General features: G+C 43.5%; 1 protein-coding gene across 9 annotated transcripts in view; it reads right to left on the reverse strand.

Moving 5' to 3' along the window:
• phf14 (PHD finger protein 14) overlaps positions 1–24,533 on the reverse strand; it is a 444,962-nt gene that overhangs the window by 376,528 nt on the left and 43,901 nt on the right. For all 9 annotated transcript variants that reach the window (XR_011593351.1, XR_011593352.1, XM_070881023.1 and 6 more), the window contains exons 2-4: positions 21,061–21,171; positions 19,153–19,748; positions 11,648–11,792 (exon numbers count right to left, since the gene is read on the reverse strand). Coding sequence is in view for 7 of the 9 variants with exons in the window: in XM_070881023.1 (XP_070737124.1) it covers positions 11,648–11,792; positions 19,153–19,748; positions 21,061–21,171 (852 nt within the window). In the remaining 2 variants the exon portion in view is untranslated. The remainder of the gene's footprint in view (positions 1–11,647; positions 11,793–19,152; positions 19,749–21,060; positions 21,172–24,533) is intronic.

Raw genomic sequence — 24,533 nt, forward strand, 5'->3', positions numbered from 1 at the left:
GCTACCTATTGACCACTGTCCATGTAGTGGGTCTGCTCCCACTGGGTGTGTGTGTGTATCCTTCCTGGGTCATCACACTAATTCCAAAGGTCCAGGATACATGGTCTGGTAGCCAGCTGGACCTGGAGGTCTCCCACGGGGGGATTCCTCTCGCATTTGCATGGTCCCTGTAGAACCCAGTGTCCTTTAACAGTGTTCTACCTGTATACATGACACCACAGCTCTGGTCATACATAGTCGAGTCTACATTATTGACTGCCTTTACATTGATAATAACAGCATTTGCATCACTTTTTGGTATCATAGTCTCACCAGACATGGTTACATTAGGCATTTCAAACTCTGTCATAATCATTACACATAACAAGCTTGTTCTTAACGTTACTTACACAAGCATTCATTTCATTTTTCACATTAGTTATACCAGCATCACAATTAATGGTTACATTATCATACTTGCACCCTTTTACTGCATTTTTAGCTTTAAAGTCCCTGTCATCTTTAAGTTGAAACTGTTCCTGTAAATTTTTTTGGTTACCGGTCTCCTTTAAGGGAGCCTTCCAAAGATTGGCCGCTCGATGTCACGTGTTGCTCCTCCAATGCTGGTCGCGGCCATTTTGATTTTAGGTTCTTCTCTTTGTGGTGCAGCCGCCATCTTCTGGCTTTCCTCCAAGTAGGCTGTGATGATCTTTTCTTCGGGACGTCGGGAATCCACTTCTTTCGATGATGTTCGCCTCTTGGGGTCCTGCCCCGGAAGGTGGAGTTTGGATTTTCGGTCCTGGAGATTTCACCGTGGTGTGGTCCTGGAGATTTCGCCGCGCAGTCGACCTGGACAGTGGGATCTCTAGATACAGCGATGGATCCATGTCCGATGTCGATTGCTGGAGCCCGGAGGCCGTCGCCACTTCGACTGATTTGGACCGGGTTCATCCAATTCCTTCCCAGCAGCATGGGACCATCTCCGGCAACGATCCACAGGGGGAGATTATTCAACACGCCACCCTGGGAGACCTGGACATCCACGCTGCCAATGATTTGGATTTTACCTTTGGTGTAGGTGAGCAGCTGCGTCTGGACAGGACACAGTTTTGGTCGAGTGGCAGGATTCGTCCAAATTTTTTCAAAGGTCGTTTGGCTCATCACAGACTGGCTCGCCCCTGTGTCGATCTCCATGGAAACTGGGACCCTGTCGATGTCTACTTCCATCGTCCACGGAGAACTTTCGGTGGAGCGGGTATAAATTCCATACTCTTCTTGCAGGGGTTGAGAAGCTTCATCTTCATCTGTGTCGGAGCCCCGGTGATCAGCCAACTCTTCAGTAACACGGTGAGTAAAGCTTTTTCTGCACATTCTCTGAAAGTGCCCTTTTTCTTTGCAGCATTTTGCATGTATAGTCTTTGTAACGGCACTGGTGGACCCTGTGATTTCATCCACAGTGCCAGCACGGGGCCATCTGGTTTGCCCCATATGGCGGATTCAGAGTTGCGGGACTCGGGGCAGCATTTCTGCCTTTAGAAGTAGACATGCGGTGCACTGCACTCGCCGGTTTAGAGTCCTGGGTCAGTATTCGCCTGGAGTCACCGGCCGAAGCCATGTAGTCCAGGCTCACTTGAATTGCTTTCTGCAGGGTGACTGTGATGTCCACAGAGAGCAATTTGTGTAGGAGGCCCTCGTGGCCGATTCCGATGACAAATATGTCCCTTAGTGCTTCATTAAGGTGGTCTCCAAAATCACACGGTGCAGCCAGTCTTCTTAAGTGTGCAGCATACTTTCTTGGCCTTTGGGTCGCCGGTAAGTGTAGAACCGGAGCCTGGCTGTGAGGATGATTTCTTTTGGTTTTAGTTGCTCCTGTATTAGTGTTACAAGTTTCTCATAGCTCTTCGTGATTGTCTTCTCTGGGGCTAGCAAGTTCCTGACGAGACAATGGATGGTGGGCCCACAACTGCTAAGCAGGATGGCCCTGCGCTTTTTCGGTCGTGTAGCCAGTGTGCCCCCATCCAGGTCGTTGGCTATGAAGAAATGTTCCAATCTTTCTACAAAAACGTCCCAATCTTCCCCATCGGTAAATTGCTGAAAGTTGCCGAGATTCGACATGCTGAGCGTGTAGTTCGTGACCTCGTCGCCAGTTGTGGTGTATGCAGGCACCTTTGGTAATGACTCCATGAGGCAGGGTATGGTACTTAAACTGTGTAAACTGTAGTCCTTTATTTGCAGCTCCTTGAGTGAGGACACCAAGCTGTGAGCTCCCTTTTATACTGGGGTGCCTGCAGCGTGTAGGTAACCCTTCGGTCTCCAGCAGCAGCACCCTCTGGTGTACAGTAAGGTGTGTACAGTGTAAGGTACATTCAGTGTTAGACATCATATAACAATACAAGCATGCATACATAACAACAGCCTCAGGTTTTCCTTCCGGATAAGGCTTACCATGCTGGATGAGGCTTACCAACAGTGCACACTTGCCTAGTATTTCCCATCCATCAATAGATAACAGAGGAAACTTGGTTTATGGTTTTAATATGGGAATATATGATTCCACTGTCTAAAATCTTGTTTAACGCGCAAAGCTTCTTTAAAATAAAGTGAAGATCACAAATGGCCAGTAACATTGAAAATCTGCATGTTTCTAAAGTTCAAACTTCAAAATACGAACTTTTGGTTTGTAATATACTGATTGTGACAAAAATGTATTCTGTGTCATTTTTCAACTGCATTTTTGTATTGTTATAAACAGCATGCAAGGAATTAAAACAGTCACACAGGGTTAAATTCAACCATTAGTAGCTATTTTTTGCAAGATGGGAGAGAATTTACACGATATTTTGTGATGCAAAAAGGTCACTTCAAATGCAGCATTCCAAGTTGCACCTAAACCTTCTGCTTGAGTGTCATTCTATTCTCTTTGCTCAGATTGGCACTTTGGGCATATGCAGTCAAGCTGTGAACTGGAAGTGGCAATTGTATTTGAATGGATAAACTTTCCAACTGATAACCTATGAACAACTGTTGATCTAATGTAATAATGAGAAAAGTTGGCTGCTGCCTTTTGTTTCAGTATAATTTCAAAAGATGTTGAATTATATATCTGGGCTGACGATGCTAGTTAACAGTCAATATGATTTTAGCTAATAGGAATCTCTTTGATGGTGACATTGTGATAGCATGAAGTCACAACATACGTTGCACAGTTTGTTATTTTTTTTTAACCTTGAAAATTATTTCAAACTTCATTCCCATGAAGGACAACCAAGTGAGGAATTATTATTGGCCCAGAAATTCCAGCCTCCCCGGTTCCATATGGAGTTTCTACGGACCCGGGAAGGCATCGGAAAAGCTGGTTTTCAGTGCACTATGCGCATGCGCTGAAAGCCGTCTTTTCCGATCTGTCAAGTTCTAGCTTGTCAGTGCATCCGCATCTCGGGAGCGAGGACATTTGCAAGGGCAAGATTGCGGTATTTACCCATATCTTGCCCAGCAAATGTCCTGAAAACTCTTGCGCCTGATAAAAGCAGGCGCATAGCCTACTTTTACAAGCGTAAGAGTTTTAAAGAACAACTTAAAACATAAAAAATAAAATTAAAAATACACATTTTATTTTTAAAAACCATGCCCACTACGTTAAATTTATTTTAAACCATGCTTTAAAAAAACTTTGTCAAAACTCAGAAAAAATTTTTCTCTAAGATTAACTTTAATTGTGAGGTGTTTTTTTATTTTTTTTATTTGATGCTATTGTGTTTGTTTTTTTCTCAATAGCAATAAGAACTCGTAGAAACGGAGTTCTCATTGCTATTAATGGAGAATACTGTACCTGATTGATTCAGCAGTCACACGTGACTGCATCTTCTGCGTGCGAACCTCGAGGACGGGAGCGTGCGTCACAACGCAGAAAGAGAAGTCCTCCCCACAGGAATCCGGGGCGTCTCCAAGACCACCAGGTAAATTCGTAAAAATTCTCCGGTCAGAGGCAATTGCCTGCGGGAAGTCTCCGACCGGAATATCAGGGCCTTTTTCCTTTTGGTGGTACTAAAGTTTTCCCTTTGCAACCTGAACTGCTTAAGACCACCATTATAATGCAGTCTGTTAACTGTAGTTCAGAGGCGACGCCACTAGATACTGGGTTTAGACAGTCAGATATGAAGATTGCTTTGCACACCATTTGTAGCATCATTTGAAAATTGACAAACCATTTTGCAGTGATACCAAACATGGCGTACAATTAACATAGAAAATAGGTGCAGGAGTAGGCCCTTTGGCCCTTCGAGCCTGCACCACCATTCAATAAGATCATGGCTGATCATTCACCTCAGTACCCCTTTCCTGCTTTCTCTCCACAACCCTTGATCCCTTTAGCCGTAAGGGCCATATCCAACTCCCTCTTGAATATATCCAATGAACTGGCATCAACAACTCTCTGCGGTAGAAAATTCCACAGGTTAACAGGTTCAATCTCTGAGTGAAGAAGTTTTCTCCTCGTCTCAGTCCTAAATGGCTTACCCCTTATCCTTAGACTGTGTCCCCTGGTTCTGGACTTCCCCAACATCGGGAACATTCTTCCTGCATCTAACCTGTCCAGTTCTGTCAGAATTTTAGATATTTCTGAGATCCCCTCTCATCCTTCTAAACTCCAGTGAATAAAGGCCCAGTCGATCCAGTCTCTCCTCATATGTCAGTCCTGCCATCCCGGGAATCAGTCTGGTGAACTTTCGCTGCACTCCCTAAATAGCAAGAACGTCCTTCCTCAGATTAGGAGACCAGAAATGAACACAATATTCCAGGTGAGGCCTCACCAAGGCCCTGTATAACTGCAGTAAGACCTCCCTGCTCCTATCCTCAAATGCTCTCGCTATGAAGGCCAACATATCATTTGCCTTCTTCACCACCTGCTGTACCTGCATGCCAGCCTTCAATGACTGATGTACCATGACACCCAGGTCTCATTGCACCTCCCCTTTTCCTAATCTGCCGCCATTCAGATAATATTCTACCTTCGTGTTTTTGCCACCAAAGTGGATAACCTCACATTATACTGCATGTGCCATGCATTTGCCCACTCACCTAACCTGTCCAAGTCACCCTGCAGCCTCTTCGCGTCCTCCTCACAGCTCACACCGCCACCCAGTTTAGTGTCATCTGCAAACTTGGGAGATATTACACTCAATTCCTTCATCTAAATCATTAACGTATATTGTAAATAGCTGGGGTCCCAGCACTGAGCCTTGCGGCACCCCACTAGTCACTGCCTGCCATTCTGAAAAGGACCAGTTTATCCCGACTCTCTGCTTCCTGTCTGCCAACCCGTTCTCTATCCATGTCAGTACATTACCCCCAATCCTTAAGTACTCTGGGATGCAGACTATCAGGTCCCGGGGTTTGATCGGCCTTCAATCCCATCAATTTCCCGCCTAATAAGGATTTCCTTCAGTTCTTCCTTCTCCCTGGACCCTCGGTCCCCTAGTATTTCCGGAAGGTTATTTGTGTCTTCCTTAGTGAAGACAGAACCAAAGTATTTGTTCAACTGGTCTGCCATTTCTTTGTTCCCCGTTATAAATTCACCTGAATCTGACTGCAAGTGACCTATGTTTGTCTTCACTAATCTTTTTCTCTTCACATATCTATAGAAGCTTTTGCAGTCAGTTTTTACGTTCCCTGCAAGCTTATTTTCATACTCTATTTTCCCCCTCCTAATTAAACCCTTTGTCCTCCTCTGCTGAATTCTAAATTTCTCCCAGTCCTCAGGTTTGCTGCTTTTTCTGGCCAATTTATATGCCTCTTCCTTGGATTTAACACTATCCTTAATTTCCCTCGTTAGCCACGGTTGAGCTACCTTCCCCATTTTATTTTTACTCCAGGCAGGCATGTACAATTGTTGAAGTTCATCCATGTGATCTTTAAATGTTTGCCATTGCCTATCCACCGTCACCCCTTTAAGTATCATGTACCATGTGCTTATCTTTAACCCAAACACTAAACATAAAAAAAAAACTAAGACAGTATCACCTGGGGAGGAGCAAAAATAAAAATAAATTAAAAACCCACAGCCAATTTAGAAAGAACAAAATCTGGAAAATTCCTCTCCGAACCCCTAAGTTGATCAAAACTAGTCCATGAGACCACATGACCAAATTTAGTACCACAGCTACCTTTCGTATGCGATGATTTCCACCCCATTCAAGTAGTGATCGAGCTCTCTTTTAAAGGTATACATAGAATCCCTATGTGCGCAGCTTGTTCTTAGGTCTAATCAAGGTCTTATACAAAGACAATATGGTGCTTTTTGTTTTGCATTGAATCAGCCGAAAAGACTTACGGCTAGAAATTCAGTAATTACTGTCATAGCCCTTATCTCAGCAGTATTCTGGCGGTAAACGCTGATCGCGTTTTTAGTACGGCCAGAATAATGCGAAAAACCAAAGCCGCCAGTTTTGGCAATGTTTTGCCGGAGATGGCGATAAGTATCCAGCGGTGGCATTTTTTTTAATCGTGTAAGGCTGCCGTCCGTGAAAACGGACCTTCTGCGCATGCGCAATTTTTTTTTTCTCTCAGACATTTGTTTTTGCAGCAATTCGGGGTCAGGGATCGTCCACGCATGCGCAGAAGAGGGAGGGGGAAGGGAGAGAGGGAGAGAGGGAGAGAGAGAGGGAGAGAGAGAGAGAGAGAGAGAGAGAGAGAGAGAGAGAGAGAGTGGAACTATTGCCGAAAGGTCATCAAGCAGCACATTGAGAAATACTTTAATAATCGATTTAGAAACATCTGTTTTGTACCATCCCCGTTTATTTTGAACAGTTCACAACAATTGTATAATGTTTGCATATTTTTGCATAATTTTCCGGCCAAATAATGAAGAGAGGAAGAGAGGGAGAGGTGGAAAGAGGTAGGGGGGAGGAGGAGGGCGCAAAGATTCTCGTTGAACGTCCAAGAGGCTCTGGTCCATGAGGTGCAATGTAGATGGGGTCAATTGACCCAGGGTGGGCGTGGGAAACATGCTCCAGCAGTATACCAACGAATTTGGACTGAGATCTCGGAGGCGGTGTCCTCAGTCGCGGAGTCCATCGGGAGAGCAAACCAGTGCCGTAAGTGATGGAACGACATAGTTTCGGCCGCAAGAGTAAGTACTAACTTTAAATCATGCACTGACTCAATACTTAAAATGTAAATCTGCCACATTTTAATGTAAGTAAGCTTGGTGCCACGCATTATGTGCCATCAACGATCTTGTTGCAATGGTTTTCTGTACTTGTACGTGTTCATCATGCAGCACTTGCATCTTAATGGTACATTAATGGAACATTGAAGAAAGGATTGGGGATGGCTAATTGGGGATGTCTATCTGTGTGTTCCGTAACAGTATCTGGGCAATTAGGTTAAACATTGCTATTGTGTCTTTGCAGAAGAAAATATCCAGCAATCACGCTGAGCGGTGGCGCACGGTTGGAAGCCCACCAAACTTCCTCGAGTTGTCCGACCTGGAAGAAAGCGCCGCGGCCCTGGGCGGAGCACATAATCGCTCGGCTACCCGTGGTGGTGCTGATCCGGTGGTAGTGGAGGGTAAGTCCTGCATAATCCCCAGTCTCTGTTGCGGTCATGTAATTTAATGTTATGTCAGTATAATGTCGAAATAATGTAATGGAATGCTGGGACCATGAAATGTAATGTCATGCAGTTTCTGTCCATTCGGTTTAGTCTAATTACATGTATTGTCTCTCGGCGACATGGAATGCAGTAGTGGTGGTCCTCTAGATAAGCCTGCACAATGTGAGCGTACTCATGTCACCCTGACCCCCTCCCCTGCTGCTAACCACTCATATTATGTTTTCCAGTTGCACAGGAGGAACAGCAAGCTGTCCAGGCATCTGCCTCCGCCTACATCCATTAAGTGTGGATTTCTGAAGGTGATTCTACTGAGGAAGAAAACGTTCATTTGGATTATCCTCCTCAAGCTGTTGTGGCAGGGGAGAGGACATTGTACTACAAGTGCAGGAGGTGGTGGAGGATGGAGAGGAGGATACTCAGGGGTCTATTTTACCTCTTCCTCGCCGGGATCCCTTTTTTCTGGGTTCTGATCGGAGGAAGTAGCGGGACCAAGCGGTGTGCAACAGCGCACCCAGAGTGTTCTGTGGAAGTACTGGCCATAAGGTCACCGGTCTGGGCAGCCAAAGCGGAGCCAATTTCCCCCAACATAAAGACCGAGTATGCACTGCCAATTTCAGCAGGAAAGACCCTCATCATCTCAGACTTACTGCCACCAACTTGACAGCAGGAAAGACCCTGATTGCCTCAGACTTACTGGCACCAACTCAACTAGTTAAGCATGAGAAGGAGGGTATAAAGATAGACAGGTTTGGACAGTCCATAGCGAGGACCTAGGAGTAACACTCGGCAGAAGTAGGCACCAGGGAAGAGACCCTTGACGGAACAGTGTTCGGACGGACTGATCATCCGGGGACCAATTGGGTAACTGTAAAGTATAAGTGGTGAGTCTTGTACTTCTTCTGTATTAAACCAAACATTAACAGTACCGCCATTGTCTAGTGTGTCATTTGGTATTTAACTCAAGAACCGTCGCAGGCAACTACTAGTCACACGACTAGCGAAATTGCCGTTCGAGCAACAGGTTCCAGCCCCTGTGCCGAATCCACGGAGGTTGATCCGGCAGGACAGGTATACTCCACAACAGGCAGAGGTCAATCTGGACATGGTGGGACTGTCTAGGGCGAGCGTTGACGTGGGTTGAGAGCTCCTCCAGGCCATGGGTGGCATAGCTGGGAACATCGTCGCACAATCCGCACATCAATCGGAGGACACGGCAGAGCTGATTGCGGCGAACTGCCGATTCCGTCGACGCCATGCGGTAATTGATGGAATCGGCATATGGCACTGCACCCCAAAGTGTCATACCACCGATGGCGACAGCACCTGAGCTTCGGGAGGAATTAATTGCTTCAGACTCTGAAGCCGGGTCTTCAACACCCCGAGCTTCTCCAGTATCCCCACACAGGGTGCTGTCATTGTCACCCCCCCCCCCCCCACCCCCCACAGCAGCAGTGCTCGAGGTGCTCTGCTGCACAACGCCATGGTTCCAACCTAGGTAGGGGCAGAGGTAGGAGGTTCATCGCCAGACTCCTTGTCCTCCTCGACACCCTCGTCCTCCTCCCCTCTCTCCTACGGTGGTCCTGCAGTCCCCTTTACCCTTCATGATGCCGAAGTTGTGCAACATGCAACACACCACCAATGAACTCAGTGACCTGCTCAGGAAGGTATTGCAGGCTGCCTTCAGAGTGGTCCAGGCATCGGAAGCGCTGCTTCAGCACTCCAATTGTCTTTGACGATATTGCGTGTGGCTAGATGGCTGCTTTGAAGCGATGCTCGGCATCTGTCTAAGGCTTCCGAAAGGGATCATGAGCCAAGTGGCGAGGCCGTATCCTTTGTCTCCCAGTATCCAGCAGTGACCTTGTGGCTGACTCTTACAGGTCAGAGACAGTGCTCTCACGCAAGATGTATGCATCATGGATGCTCTCTGAAAATTGGCATTTACTGTCATGATGCGTTGTGTGTGGTCGACGACGAGCTGCACGTTCAAGGAGTGGAATCCCTTTCGGTTTCGATACACCTCTGGCTCTCTAAAGGTGTTTTCAGGGCGATGTGCATACAGTCTATGGCACCCTGGATCTTAGGGAAGTTAGCAATTCTTGAAAAACCCAAAGCCCTCTCACTCTGTGCCTCCCTGGTTATTGGGAAGTTTATAAAGTCCATCCTGCGTGCGTAAAACGCTTCAGTTACCTGGCGAATGCAGAGATGTGTGGCATGCTGAGAAATGCAGCATATGTCACCAGCTGATGCCTGAAAGGAGCCAGATGTATAGAAGGTAAGTGCCGCAGTCATCTTCACCTCGACGGGCAGTGCGGTCCTGGTAGGCTGCAGGTCTGCTTTTATGAGCTGGCATATCTTTTGATGACTTCTTTTTGGAAGCGCAGCCTTCTAACGCACTGTGTATCAGACAGGTGCTGTTCTGAGCGCTTCTCCCTGTTGATTTGTTGGGGGTAAGGCTTCTCCTCCTCAGAAGTCTGCGACCTCGTTGATTGGGCACATAATGCTCTTCAATAAACCTTCTTCCAGCTCTATTCCGCAGTATGTAAGTAGTCAGCAATGTTGGTACAGAAATGCAGGCCCCATTCTTTTTAATGTTCTAAAATGTCCTCAAGTATCCTCACATGTCCTCAACTAACCACAAATGTCCTTTAAATTGACCACAATGTGCTCAGATACTCTCCAATATATTCAAACACTCTTAAAATCTACTCAAAAATAACTTTTAAGCTCTCACCAACTTCAAACAGCTTTTCCTCAAGATTCTTCGATTTTAAAAATGGCACCCCTACCGCTGGGTTAAGGTCAGATAAGACATGGGTTTTCTGGGCGGTATTTTAGTCCGGCAGTAAAAATGGACAATTTTCTGAATTTACCGCCGCCGGTATTTTTGGGCAGTATTTGAGCGGTGCATGAGAAACGACTTCAAAAATCAGTTAAAAAAAATTGTAAAAATTAAAAAATGGGCGGGCGGTATAGAAACATAGAAACATAGAAAATAGGTGCAGGAGTAGGTATAGTTTACCACCGGCGGTAATTGACTGACTAATTTACCACCACCGATATTTGGCCGGTAAATGGGTAGTAATTTCAAGTTTGGCCATCATTTGGGCGGTAAACTGTTTCCCAGTGGTAAATGGATTGTAAAATAGGCGGAAAGGTGATGAATTTCCAGCCCCTAGTATTTTATTTGTTTTGCCTATTGCTTCATGACACTGGCCATGAATCATAAAAGAGAATTATGTATTATAACACAAAGATCTTTTTATTTCTCAACAGACTTTAGTTCAGTACTTTGTAGCATACAAGTATACTTGGTACAGGCCCTGCCCTATATAACATTACATTTATCTATGTTAAATGCCATTTTCAAAACATAGGCCCATTCCTCCTTCACATCAAGATCTGCTTGTAGTAGTTTATTTGTATCCACGGCCTGAAGCGCAAATCTTCATATCATTCGCAAACTGTTCCCCTATTCCGGTTATCAGCGAAGATCGTAAAAAACAGTCTCAACACCAATCCCTCTGGCACACCACTGGAAATGGATCTCCAAGCAGATCCACAACTATTAACAACCATTTTCTGTCTACGGAATGCAGCTAATTCTGAATCTGATTTCACATCCTCGTATCAATTCTACAAAATTCTATCTCGTAGAAATTTTGTTGAGTAACCTATTGTGCGGCACCTAATCAAAGCATTCTGAAAATACAAGTACACAATGGGCTACTTTCATCCACCAACCAAGTAACTTCTTCAAAAAAAAATGCAATCAGACTAATTTTTTCTGAGGTCATGTATGTTTATCTCTAATTAACTCCCAAACTGGTATTACACTCAGCTCTCACTTTCTTAAGAAATATATTTATGTTAAAATTCCATCGGTCTCTTGCAGATGTAAATGTTACTATGGTGAGAGGCAACTGTATAAATATAAATCTAGCATAATGTTATCCATAGCCCTTTGTTCACACTTCAATACCACTTTTAGTTAGTCAACAGATTAAAACTGGACTGTTTATATTTATAATGACATACTGCTAAAACCCATAGCACTTACCTTCGTGTACAGTTACTCCACAATTGTCACACTGGACAATTTCATCTGCATCTTCACTGTTATCTCCCAGACATACACAGCATATCTGTACAAAGTCCATCTTCTGAGAACTGAAGTTTTGGTCTCTGTCTGTTAAAAAGATGTCCTTAAAAAAAAGAAAAAAATTTAAACTATTTGTCAAAACTATTTCAAACAGTGTATACACAAATAAATTGTGCATTGAATCCGCTGTATTATTTTACCATATGCAAATCTCAAAAATACAATAAAACATTTTTCAAGAGGTACTGCTGGAAGTCATCTAATTGTCCCAAGTTAAATGGAATGGCACCAATTGTGTTTGGCCAAAATTATGAAATAAGATTTTCTTTACTTGTTCATTTGAGAATAAGAAACTAAAAGAACACAGATTCAGAGGGAGATCTCCACACAAGTTTCATCACAACCAGACACAAGAAGCTAGCAGGTTCTTGCATACAAAAGTAAGGAAAGTCAAAGGAAGTGTCAAATTTCCTGCAGCTAGTTATACCACACACAGGTCTCATGCCCACCCTATGAAAGATGGGCTTAAAATCAGGATTCTATATATTTATACAAAGACAAAAAAAAATCAAATAAAACTAATTTGTCTTTATTTTGATCTTTATCTGGGGATAATCTACAGTAAGTTACATGGGGCCCAAGTATCCAATATCCGCTAGAACGGCACAACTCTGAGAGGCCTGCCTATTTTGTGGAATGAAAAGCGTGCCAAAAACTTACCTCCCAATTCTCTGAGTGCAGCAGGCCTGTTCAGCAGTCAGCGCGTCATAGCACAACAGCAGGGGGGCAGAGCTACAGCCTTGGGCCAAAAAGAGTGCCAGCAGCTGCGCACGTGCGCAGTAGCTTCTGGCCTCCAGATTCCATGTGCGTGTGCTGCTGGCTGTGTGGGAGGGGCCCGAAGCACGCAGCCCCTAGCCCTCGTCGAATGGGCTCCTGGAGCAGGCAGAGTGCCGATTTCCAGCCTGCAGCACGCAGCCCCGAGCACTGGCCGGGCTCCCGAACGGGTAGGTGAGGTAGGAACTTTTTATTTTTTATTTATTGATTTATTAAATTATTTTTTTTAAATTGATGATAGTTCTTTATTTTTAAAAGTGAAGTGTTTAATGTTTTGGAAAATCCTCTAACTTCCCTTCCCCTCCCCCAGCTCTGGCTTACCTGCGCCAAATTCTAAAGTGTACGCAAGGTTTTTCTGAGCGTACAAAAGTCGACACTTACTCCGTTCTAAGTTAGTTTGGAGTAACTTTTCAGTGCCTAAACTTGTAAAATAGGCATAGATGGCTGGTAGCGTCCCCTTTTGAAAAAAAAACTGAACTAAAACAAAACTAAACTAACTCACTAGAACTGGAGCAAACTAAATGCTGAGAATTGCGATTTTTAAGAAACTAAACTATTTGCTCCAAAAAAATAGGAGCAACTCCACCCGAACTTGGGCCCGTAGTTTCCCCCAGCATACTATAGACCTTGCACTAGAGACCATACACTAAAATATGGCTAAATGTTTAAACAAATTTTACCTTTTCTTCCTTTTAGTATAGTACATTTCCCTACATTACAACAATGACTACATTTCAAAAGTATTTCATTGCCTGTAAAGCGCTTTGGGACATCCCAAGGTCGTAAAAGGTGTTATAAAATACAAGTTCTTTCTTCTATCTTTCTTCATATAATCCAACATAAATCTCCTAACCATAAAAAAAAACCTTTGTTTCAAACTGCTTGAACCAAGTTTCTGAGTGGACCTGGAATACTTTTTTTTAAATTATTGACAATTACTAGTTTTTCCATCTACTGTGGGCTCATGGTATCCATCAGCCTTGGCTCCGTGGTAATACTTTGTGTTTACTGGTAAGGTAGCTTCTTAGGCCCCAAGTTTCGTCCCGTGGTGAAAACGGTGCACCTCCGAGCTGGGCGCCTGTTTTTCGTGCCGAAAACTGCGCCTAAATAAAAGTCCGATATTCTCGAGCTCCTTGGAGCTCGATGTCTGCTTGGCGCGGCGCGCTCTTCGCAGCAGGGGCGGAGCCTACCACTCGCACCGATTTTCTAAGTAGCAGGGGGCGGGTACAATTTAAATTAGCCTTCGTGGTGCCGGCAACCCTGTGCGTGCGCGTTGGAGCGTGCGCACACACGCAGTCTCACACAAACATTGGCACTCGGCCATTTTTTTAAAATACTGCAGAAAAAGTGAAGATTTGTTTCTTGGACCCCTGCAAAGGCTTGTAATTTAACTTTTTTTGATATTTCTGTGTGTGAGGGAGTGCTTTTAGCAGCACTGCTGAATAAATCACCTGCTGAAATCAGTGACTTCAGCTTTTCACTGCTAAACTTGCAGAACTGGTGCTGCATTGGTGCATGCAAATTAAGGACTGTGTGTTTGGAGAAATAAGAGTGCCAATTCAACTTTGCAATGGATCAACGTCCACCAAGAACAAAGATGGCAAACCATTGCATAATACGTGGTGTTGACAATGCAGCACCCATTCTGCAAATTTAAATATAAAACTGTCGATGTGGCTGCCTCTCCCTGTCCAAATGGCCTCAGTCCCCCTCACAGCTCGAAGGCTGCTGCTGATTCTTCGGCTGCCGTCGAGCCACTGACACCGCCCCTAAAGCATGGACGAATGGCCTCAAGCACCATAAAGAGCTGCGTGTGTCAGGTGTTGATTCTTCGGCTGCCGGCCAGCCACTGACGCCGCTGATATCTTATGGCCGAATGGCCTCACGTCGGTGCGCTGCTGATTCTTCGGCTGCCGGCCAGCCACTGACGCCGCTGATATCTCATGGCCGAATGGCCTCGGGTCCGTCCGGTGCTGCTTCTTCGCGGCCAGCCACGAAGAGAATGAAGGCCTGCCTCAAGCACTGCAGCTCAGCTCGAAGTTTGCTGCCGCTGCCGTCGAGACACTGACGCCACACCCCTGCCTGTCTCCAACATGAAAGGCCTGCCTGAAGCACTTTCACACAGGTAGGAACATGGTTTATTTAATCTTTTCTTTGCTTATAAATGTTTATTCAGGTTGGATTTATTTGGATAATATTTGTATAAGTATAACTAAGGATTGATTGTAGAATTTAATGACTTCCCTTCCCCCGCCCTCCCCCCCACCTCGTTCCCTACGCCTAATTTGTAACCTACGCCTGATTTTCTAAAGTGTAGACAAGGTTTTTTCGAGCGTACAAAAATCTTCACTTACTCCATTCTAAGTTAGTTTGGAGTAAGTTTTCACTCACGAAACTTTAAAATCAGGCGTAAGTGGCCGGACACGCCCCCTTTTGAAAAAAAATTCTGTTCCAAAGTGAAACTGTTCTAACTGACTAGAACTGGAGCAAACTAAATGACGAGAATTCCGATTTCTAAGATACTCCGTTCTACACCAGTTGCTCCTAAAAATCAGGAGCAAATCATGTGGAAACTTGGGGCCATTGCCTCCAGAATCTCTCACCAGCTACTCAATGCTACATATTTCTTAATTCAGAATATTCATTTCCAAGACTGTCACTGACCTCATCTCCTCCGGAGATCTTCCCTCCACGGCCGCCAACCTCATAGTTCCACAATCCCGCACAGCCTGCTTCTACCTCCTTCCCAAGATCCATAAACAGGACTGCCCTGGTAGACCCATCATTTCAGCCTGTACTTGCCCACGGAACTTATCTGTCCCTATCTCAACTATTTTTTTCTCTTTTTGTCCAGTCTCTTCCCACCTACATCCCCGACTCTTCCGACACCCTCCACCACTTTAACAGTTCCTCCCATCCCGCTTCCTGCAAGGACTCTATTCCATTCTCCCAGCTTCTCTGTCTCCGTTGCATCTGTTCTGACGATGCCACCTTCCATACTAGTGCTTCTGATATGTCTTCCTTTTTTCTCAACAGAAACTGTGGTTCTCGTATTGGACTGTTCGGCCACCTAAGAACTCATTTTAAGAGTGAAAGCAAGTCTTCCTCGATTCCGAGGGACTGCCTATGATGACTTGCTTAAAAATCTGATACATCTCTAACTTTTTCCAGACGAAGGGTCATCGTCCTGAAACGTTAACTCTGTTTCTCTCTCCACAGATGCTGCCTGACCTGATGAGTATTTCCAGCATTTTCTGTTTTTATTAGCAATATTTGAGGTGCCTTTGAAAAACCCGCCCATTGATCATCTTGCATACATCAGGACAGACATCATCTAGGGGAGGAAAATCACTGGACAATATCCTTTTAAAGAGCTTCTGTAGCGTTGAGATCTACAAGATCTTCCCCTACAGTTTTGGAAAACTACTCCTTTAATGTAAACCCCTTGGAATTTTTATTAAGTTTGGTTTTACTGCTGATTTTAAACACATATTTTATAGATCAAGATATTTTCTGTGGCTGAAGTTTTCATGATGTCGATTTTTTTTTAAATCATATTAAATATGCAATCCCATAATTGAAATAACTCATCAGAATTGAAAAATCCCAGTGAAACCACTACCAGAAGATTTTCAGTTACCAGTCAACAGATATACTTTGTATTAAAACATTAAATCCAATTAAGATCAGTGCAAAATTCATTTGAGATATCATTTTGTTGGTCCTACTTTCACTTAATTAGCGGTAAGGGCCCAGGTTGGAGCTACAAAGTCCTTAGTTGAAAATTAAAGTAGCAATACAATGATCATAGCTTAACAGTTTTTCCTGGTTTACTGTACACAATTACACAAAATATATAAATGTAACAGTCGTCAAGGTGCTGCTTTAATCATAAAAAAAGAGTTGTGATGATGTCATAATCTCTCCCCGTGTTCCGGCATTATTCTTTACGTAATATATAAACTTGTATCTGATTTTTTTTGGCTTACTATTTGAGCCAGAGTATCATGAAATCTGTGAATAGGCAAGCTCTTGTGATTTGACAAACAGTCATGTATAATTTAACACTGACATTACAATTAATTTTTACTGTTTGTGACGAGGGAATATTACAGCTTATTTATATTGCACAGTATTAATAATTAGCAATCGACATTGCCTTTGTCCCAGTCTGTCTCATTTCTTCTCAAAGTGCAAGCTGGCGCCTTTTTCTCAGCAGCCTTTGAAATCGTCTGTCTATTCTTCAGGTAACAAAATGGCTATCATTTCAAGAGTGACCCTCAATAGCAATTGCAGCGGGCTGCTTACAAGATGAATCAGTAGAAAATGTTGTTATCCATGCATTACCAACCATTCTGATGTTCACAGGTTATGGTCTGACACATCAATTAATAAACTGCAATTTGCCAATGTCAAGTTTAAATTGGTAAGTATGCGGGGTGTGGGAGAAACTATTACTACAACATATCCTAATGTATTTTGAATTGTGCCATAAACCTGAGCTGTAATAAATCAAGAATATAAACCTCCACACTTGAAATTCTTCTCTTAAGTCACAGAGGGCGAGTGGGACCAGAGTTTGCTGAACCACACTACCCGCAAGCAAATTAAGCTGATGTTTTAATTCAAATCTGTACCAAATCTCTACTCAAACTATTAAAGAGTGATTATCCTCAACATCCATTTTGAAATATGGGTTTGCCCTTCTCCCCAGCTGCATCTTTTTCGAAATAAATTTAAATTGTTTGCTGGCCAACCAACTCCTAAAAAATGCCTCAATTCTGCTCTTAAATTAGACATTAAATGGTGTTTGAGATAGTGGGGGGAGTGACCTGTGAAAAAGTACTTGGCCCCTGCTCACTGCCTCTGCAGTAACAACAGCTGTGGGCACTGACTTGCCTCCCATTACCCCGCGGCCTCATACTCAAGTCTGACATTCACTACGTCGTCCTACTACTGCACCTAAAAAATGTCAAAGAATTATCATTGACTTTGAAAGTCTTTTTTCCCCTGACATCTGTTTGCTTCTTATTGTTTAAATAGCCTCCTTTGGGCTTCTGATTTGGAATCATATTTGGAACAATTTGCTTTTGATTTTAATAAAAGCTCACAATTTGGGGTTAATTTCATTCCATGTCATTTACATTCAAATTCGCCTGACCTCTGCTCCATCAAATGGTCATCAAAATGTGAATATGACCTTGGCAATTAGAAAACAAGACATATGCAAAAATGGTTGAACGTCTGCCCTCTCAGCTGGATGTGAAAGATCTCTCCATCAACAACACTAAAAAACAGATGATTTGGGTGTTCTCAGTGTTGTTTTGTGAGACCTTGCTGTGCGCAAATTGGCTATCGTTTTTCCTACATTACAACAGTTACTGCACTTCAAAAGTACTTCATTGGCTGTAAAGCACTATATAAATGCCTTTTCTTTCTTTCTCCTTGTTTTTGTATTTGGAACACAAGGACTGGGGATGGAACTGTTCCATTTAAGGCATGTAGTGCAATGTGAAAGATACCTCGACAGAACAAACAGATTGCCTGATCTGTGCCAAGTTAGCTGATATCAGTTGGGGTTGCAGTCATATTCTGCTATCCAGTGACCTCCTTCTGGAAAGTGTGTGGACTTGCCCATGGCGCTATCATAAATATAAGATAGTCACAATAAATCCAATAGGGAATTCAGGAGAATTCTTTTTACCTAGAGAGTGGTGAGAATGTGGAACTCGCTACCACATGGAGTAGTTGAGGTGAATAGCATAGATACATTTAAGAGTAAGCTAGATAAGTACATGAGGGAGAAAGGAATAAAAGGATATGCTGATATATGAAAAGGGTGAGATGAAGTTAGGTAGGAGGAGGCTAGTGTGGAATGTTAACACCGGCATAGACTGGTTGAGCCGAATGATCCGTTCCTGTGTTGTAAATTCTATGTAATCATTTGTACTTTAAATTCATTCATGACCCACTTTTTTTCTCACCACCTTAGATGCTTCTGCCTATGCCATTCTTTAGCTGGTACATAAAAGTGATCTTGGGCCACCTCTCTCAGATTTTAGTTTCCTCCTGCAAAGCATTTAGCTGTTACTGGAATCAGAGCTGAGATCAGGAACTCACTGCACACTGACTTGAAAACAGATTGAAGTATAAAGCAGCAGACTACAAAACCTTGGATGTTTATCATCAGACAGCAATGTTACCCTATAAAAGACATCTAAAGACAGAAGGTAGTTTATGGACTAACTTCAATTTCCTTTAAATTGTGGTAAAATGCAAGAATAAAATCCTGTTTAAGATTATTCATTTTAAACTGAATTCTTACCCCATCAAACTGTACAAATAGACTGGAAAAGTGAAATCTATGGATTATTTTCACTTTCACTATGGAATAAATTAGATTCATTAAATACAGTTATTAATAAATATGGAATGTATGAACACTTCACAAGAACTACATGTCTTGAAAATAGTTGCAATATTGCTGACAATATACAATCTTTTGCATTCAGATTTGAGTTTTAAAACGTTCTAATCACATGCCTTTTCTAACATACAGGGTATTTGTGTTTTTGTATGTAGCTTTGAACAGGCAATACTTCTGATATGATCAAAAAAAATCACAGTACCTCATAGTTCTTATTCTGTGACAGAATAAAGCCATCGCTTGCTCCTTCAGTCTTGGCAGCATTTTGACTGGAAGGTCTATTTTTCCTTCTAATTCTCTTATCTTCCTCACTGGCACTGCTGCTGTCTTCCTCCTCATCGGGATTGCCATCTTCACTGTCACTGATATCATCATCCTCACCACCCCCTTCATCACCATCATCGTTATTTACACCTTTTCCTTTCTTCTTTCCACTACAAGGTCGCCAGTCATTATCATCTTCACTATCATAATCATCAAAGCCATTCAACTCTTCCACTGATATCATATCCAGCATTGATCTCTTTTTACGCAAATTCCATTTCTTTTGTCCATCATTTGATTCATCTGGCCCAGCATCATCTACTGTTTCTTTAGTTTTCTTCTTAACAGTTTTGTTTTCAGTTTGTTCCTTGATATCAGGTTCTTCTGACTGATCATCCTTGCATTCAACTATCTTTCCATCAGAGGTAACCTTTTTATCTTGTTCTGAGTCCTCTTCACTGCCATTTTGTCCTCCCTCACTCTCCGAACCTTCTTCACTGTCCTTACCGGCACTCTCTCCACTGCCATCAGAATCTGTTACATAAGCAATATAAACTTTTTTTATTATTTTTAAATAGCCAAGATTAGCAGCATATAGTTGATAAATATATTTAAAAGCCTTTATCTGAAAATACATTGAGCATTATTATGTATGTTTGATCTGCGTTTTTCAAATTCAATACAGTAATTGGCACAATCTAGTTTAATGTTAACATAGGCTGTTCCGCCAGTGGGGATTCTGATTAAAGCCCTGTGGATGGGTTATCAATTATCACAACAATGAAGATCTATTAAAGGGGAGATTCTGTGATTTATGACACTATTGAACAAAGAGGTGTCATCTATACACCAAGTCAAATAACTTTGTCCTTAAATATTTCATTTGATCAATGCTCCACAGTGGTGAAACATGCTAATGTAATATAACAGTAAATGTCAACTTACACACCTATATATTTCAACAAGGAGAGGAAATTATAGCTCTTAATAATGTACTATAGCTCAGTTTACAATTAAAACTTTCGGAAAGGAAGAAGGTCCTGCATTATGTAGTGCACAATTTAAAATAAATGTACTATGTTAAAGTTATGACAAATAGCTTCACTCACAACAGGTACCAATTTAATTCCACTACCTGCCATAAAGAAATACCCTTAGTTACTTGTGAGTGATCAGATCTTCGATCAACAAATAAACTACACGTCCTATTTTTTTAATCATATTCTGACAAAACAAACGTAGATTTTTTTTAAGTAATGCTGGAAATACATGTTAATCTTTTGACTGTAGAACCTTATCAGAACGTGTCTTTTCTCTTTCCAGATGCTGGTGGACCAACTGACCACGATTTGCCATGAACACTCCCTCCCTCCCCCGCAATACAATAGAAAAGTGCAACAACTTATTTCCTAATGTTTTAACTAGTTTATCCAATAAGTAGCTGAGCTGTATAGATCAGGAGGATCATAGGCTCAATTAATCAATTGGTGCAAATTTACATAATTTCAGCAAGGGCAGTGGTTGGAGAACAATTAAGCTGACACCTTACTGCTATCTTGCAATTCTTGCTGGAAGTAATTTTATATGTGAACTCTGTGACTGGACAAAAGCAGGCTCAGCTATGGTGCCTTCTACAATCAAACAATCTGCCAACATACACCATCCTGGGCTCACATATGAATTATGGAAACTTCAGCAAGAGTGCAACCTACACCAATGAAACAGTGCCCCAATAAAAGAGTCAACACTTTCAGAAGGGGAGGGAAAATCCTGGAGAGAAAAAAGATACTTCGCAGCACAGATCAAATAAAATTTTACAAAATAAACACTTACAAACAGCCCTTACCTGAAGCATCTCCAACTTCAAAATCACTGTCATCTGAGCTGTCATAATCCAATGTTTCCAACAGGGATGTTGCTAGTGTCTTCACTTGTCTCTTCTTTGGACCACGCTCAACTATGGAAATCCAGAATAAAATATATTCACTAAATACAGATAGCCACAGGCCTGTGATTCTTGGAGTTAACAAAAATATAATAACTTGCACCTAAAGTTATATTTACATTTTTTTCAAATTAAAATATTTTCTCCCTTCCTCCCACTCTGCTCACATCAACTGAAAATAGCTTGACCAACTTATGTTATACCAATATGTATTCATTCTCAATGCCTTAACAAACTATGAGCCTTTTATTAACCTCAATCATTCCCCAACATCATTTGAGAGTTTAATCTTTATATAAAAAAAAATGCCCTTCACGTCAGTGTGGGTGCCATCCAGCAAGGGAGGATGTTCTACATAGTCACAAGAATGGTAAATAAGCATATCCTCCAACTTGCCATGAATAGTGCCGTCGAAGATCTGTTAGTACACTATAAAAATAAGGCGACAGACACCATTATAATGGTACGGACTCCATTCCTGATCATCTGATAAAATAGGCCTATATTATATGAAATTTATGGATGGCAATATGATTATTTTTTTAAAATGGAAGCCTTAGCTGCTGCATTTGATAAGATTTCTCTTTTCCTTTTGTGTCAAGACCCTTTAGGTACAATTGAGTCTTGAGGCTTTACATGTTAATGGTTTGATGGCATGTGATGATTTGCTGATGCATAATATTTCATAAAGGGGAGGTGTGGGAAGCCAGAAGTAATGAGGAATTCCTCGATAGGAGAGGAGCTGTTCTTTTCCCCCACTTCCAATTATAAATATAATTAATACTGATTCCCAGACTTTGAAAAGAGTTTATTTTTTTTAATAAAGACATTAGCCTATTGTGAAAGTCTTGTTTTTGATCGAGGATGTGAGAAGCTGCAGACTTTCACTTTTAGTTCATACTCCATGAGACAGAAATTCATGAAGGCAAAAGCGTGAACCATATTGAATCAGCAAAACACTCCGTTTATGGACTAATAATTCAAGAGCTAGATTTTCTTCTCCGTTGTTTAAAAAAGGAGAGAGGGATAAACCCGGTATCTACAGGCCAGTCAGCCTAATGTCGGTGGTGGGGAAACTTCTAGAGACAATAATCCGCAACAAAATTAATTGGCATTTGGAAAAATATGAGCTAATAAATGAAAGTCAGCACAGATTTGTTAAAGGCAAATCATGTTAGACTAAAGTGATTGAGTTCTTCAATGAAAAAATGGAGAGGATTGATGAGGAAAGTGCAGTTGATGTTGTGTATATGGACTTTCAAAAGCAGTTTGACAAAATACAACGCAATAGACTTATCAAAATTAAAGCCCATGGGATTAAAGGGACATTGGCAGCATGGATACGAAATTGGTTAATGGACACAAGGCAGAATATTGGTGAACGGTTGTCTTTTAGACTGAAGTGATGCATACAGTATTTCTCAAGCAGCACTATTTAAGGACAATGTACATATGATGTCAGTTTCACAGCTAATCTCAATGAAATTGCAATAGATTTAAAATCCAGTCTTCCAGTCTTCTAAATTTTATATGCATATTGCAGTAACTGCCAGAGGCACATATTATGGCCCCAAGTTTCGCCATGATTTGCTCCTGATTTTTAGGAGCAACTGGTGTAGAACGGAGTATCTTAGAAATCGGAATTCTCGCCATTTAGTTTGCTCCAGTTCTAGTCAGTTAGAACAGTTTCACTTTGGAACAGAATTTTCTTTTCAAAAGGCCACTTACGCCTGTTTTCAAAGTTTCGGCAGTGAAAGCTTACTCCAAACTAACTTAGAATGGAGTGCGTGAAGATTTTTGTACGCTCGAAAAAAACCTTGTCTACACTTTAGAAAATCAGGCGTAGGTTACAAATCAGGCGAAGGGAGTGGGGGGCGGGGGGGGTTTAAAGGGAAGTTTACAAACATTAAACACTTCAGTTTTACAAATAAAGAGCCATCATCAATAATAAATGATAAAAACATCAATAAATCAACCAATAAATCAATCAAAAAAAAATAAGAAATAATTTTTTTTTAAATCAATAAATAAAACATTTTCTACTTACCGACTGCAGCACCGGGAGCCCTCCAACAGCGTGCTGGGATGCCCCCCCCAAGTGTGTCTCTGTCAGTGTCTCTATCTATCTCTCTGTCTGTCTGTGTCTCTCATTCTCTGTCTGTCAGTGTCAGTGTTTCTGACAGCGACGGGAGGGGGAGGAGGGGGGTAGAGGGAGAGAGGGGGGGAGCAGAGGGAGGGAAGGGGGGGGATGGGGGAGAAGGGGGAGGGAGGGAGAAGGGAGAGACGGGGAAAAGGGGGACGGGAGAGATGGGGAGGGGGGAGAAGGGAGAAGGGGGAAGGGGGAGAAGGGGGAGGGGGGGAGAAGGGGAGGGGGGGAGAAGGGGAGGGGGGGGGAAGGGGAGAGGGGGGAGAAGGGGGAGAAGGGGAGGGTAAGGGGGGAGGGGAAGGGGGAGGGGGGAGGGGAGAGAAGGGGGAGGGGGAGGGGGGGAGGGGGGAGAGACGGGAGAGAAGGGGGAGGGGAAGGGGGAGAAGGGGAGGGGGAGAAGGGGGAGGAGGGGAGGGGAAGGGGGAGGGGGAGGAGATGGGAACGGAAAGGAGATGGGGACGGAAAGGAGATGGGGACGGAAAGGAGATGGGGGGGGAAAGGAGATGGGGGGGGAAAGGAGATGGGGGGGAGAAGGAGATGGGGGGGAGAAGGAGATGGGGGGGGAAGGAGATGGGGGGGGAAGGAGATGGGGGGGGAAGGAGATGGGGGGGGGAAAGGAGATGGGGGGGGAAAGGAGATGGGGGGGGAAAGGAGATGGGGGGGGAAAGGAGATGGGGGGGGGGAAGGAGATGGGGGGGGAAAGGAGATGGGGGGGAAAGGAGATGGGGGGGAAAGGAGATGGGGGGGGAAGGAGATGGGGGGGGAAGGAGATGGGGGGGGAAAGGAGATGGGGGGGGAAGGAGATGGGGGGGGAAGGAGATGGGGGGGAAGGAGATGGGGGGGAAGGAGATGGGGGGAAAGGAGATGGGGGGAAAGGAAATGGGGGGAAGGAGATGGGGGAAAAGGAGATGGGGGGAAAGGAGATGGGGGGGAAAGGAGATGGGGGGAAAGGAGATGGGGGGGAAAGGAGATGGGGGGGAAAGGAGATGGGGGGGAAAGGAGATGGGGGGGGAAGGAGATGGGGGGGGAAGGAGATGGGGGGGGGAAAGGAGATGGGGGGGGAAGGAGATGGGGGGGGAAAGGAGATGGGGGGGGAAGGAGATGGGGGGAGAGGGGGGGGAAGGAGATGGGGGGGGAAAGGAGATGGGGGGGAAAGGAGATGGGGGGGGAAGGAGATGGGGGGGGAGGAGGTTGGGGGGGGTTGGAGATGGGGGGGAGGTTGGGGGGG

The sequence above is a fragment of the Pristiophorus japonicus genome, chromosome 5 (assembly GCF_044704955.1).
Source record: "Pristiophorus japonicus isolate sPriJap1 chromosome 5, sPriJap1.hap1, whole genome shotgun sequence".
Lineage (NCBI taxonomy): Eukaryota > Metazoa > Chordata > Chondrichthyes > Pristiophoridae > Pristiophorus > Pristiophorus japonicus.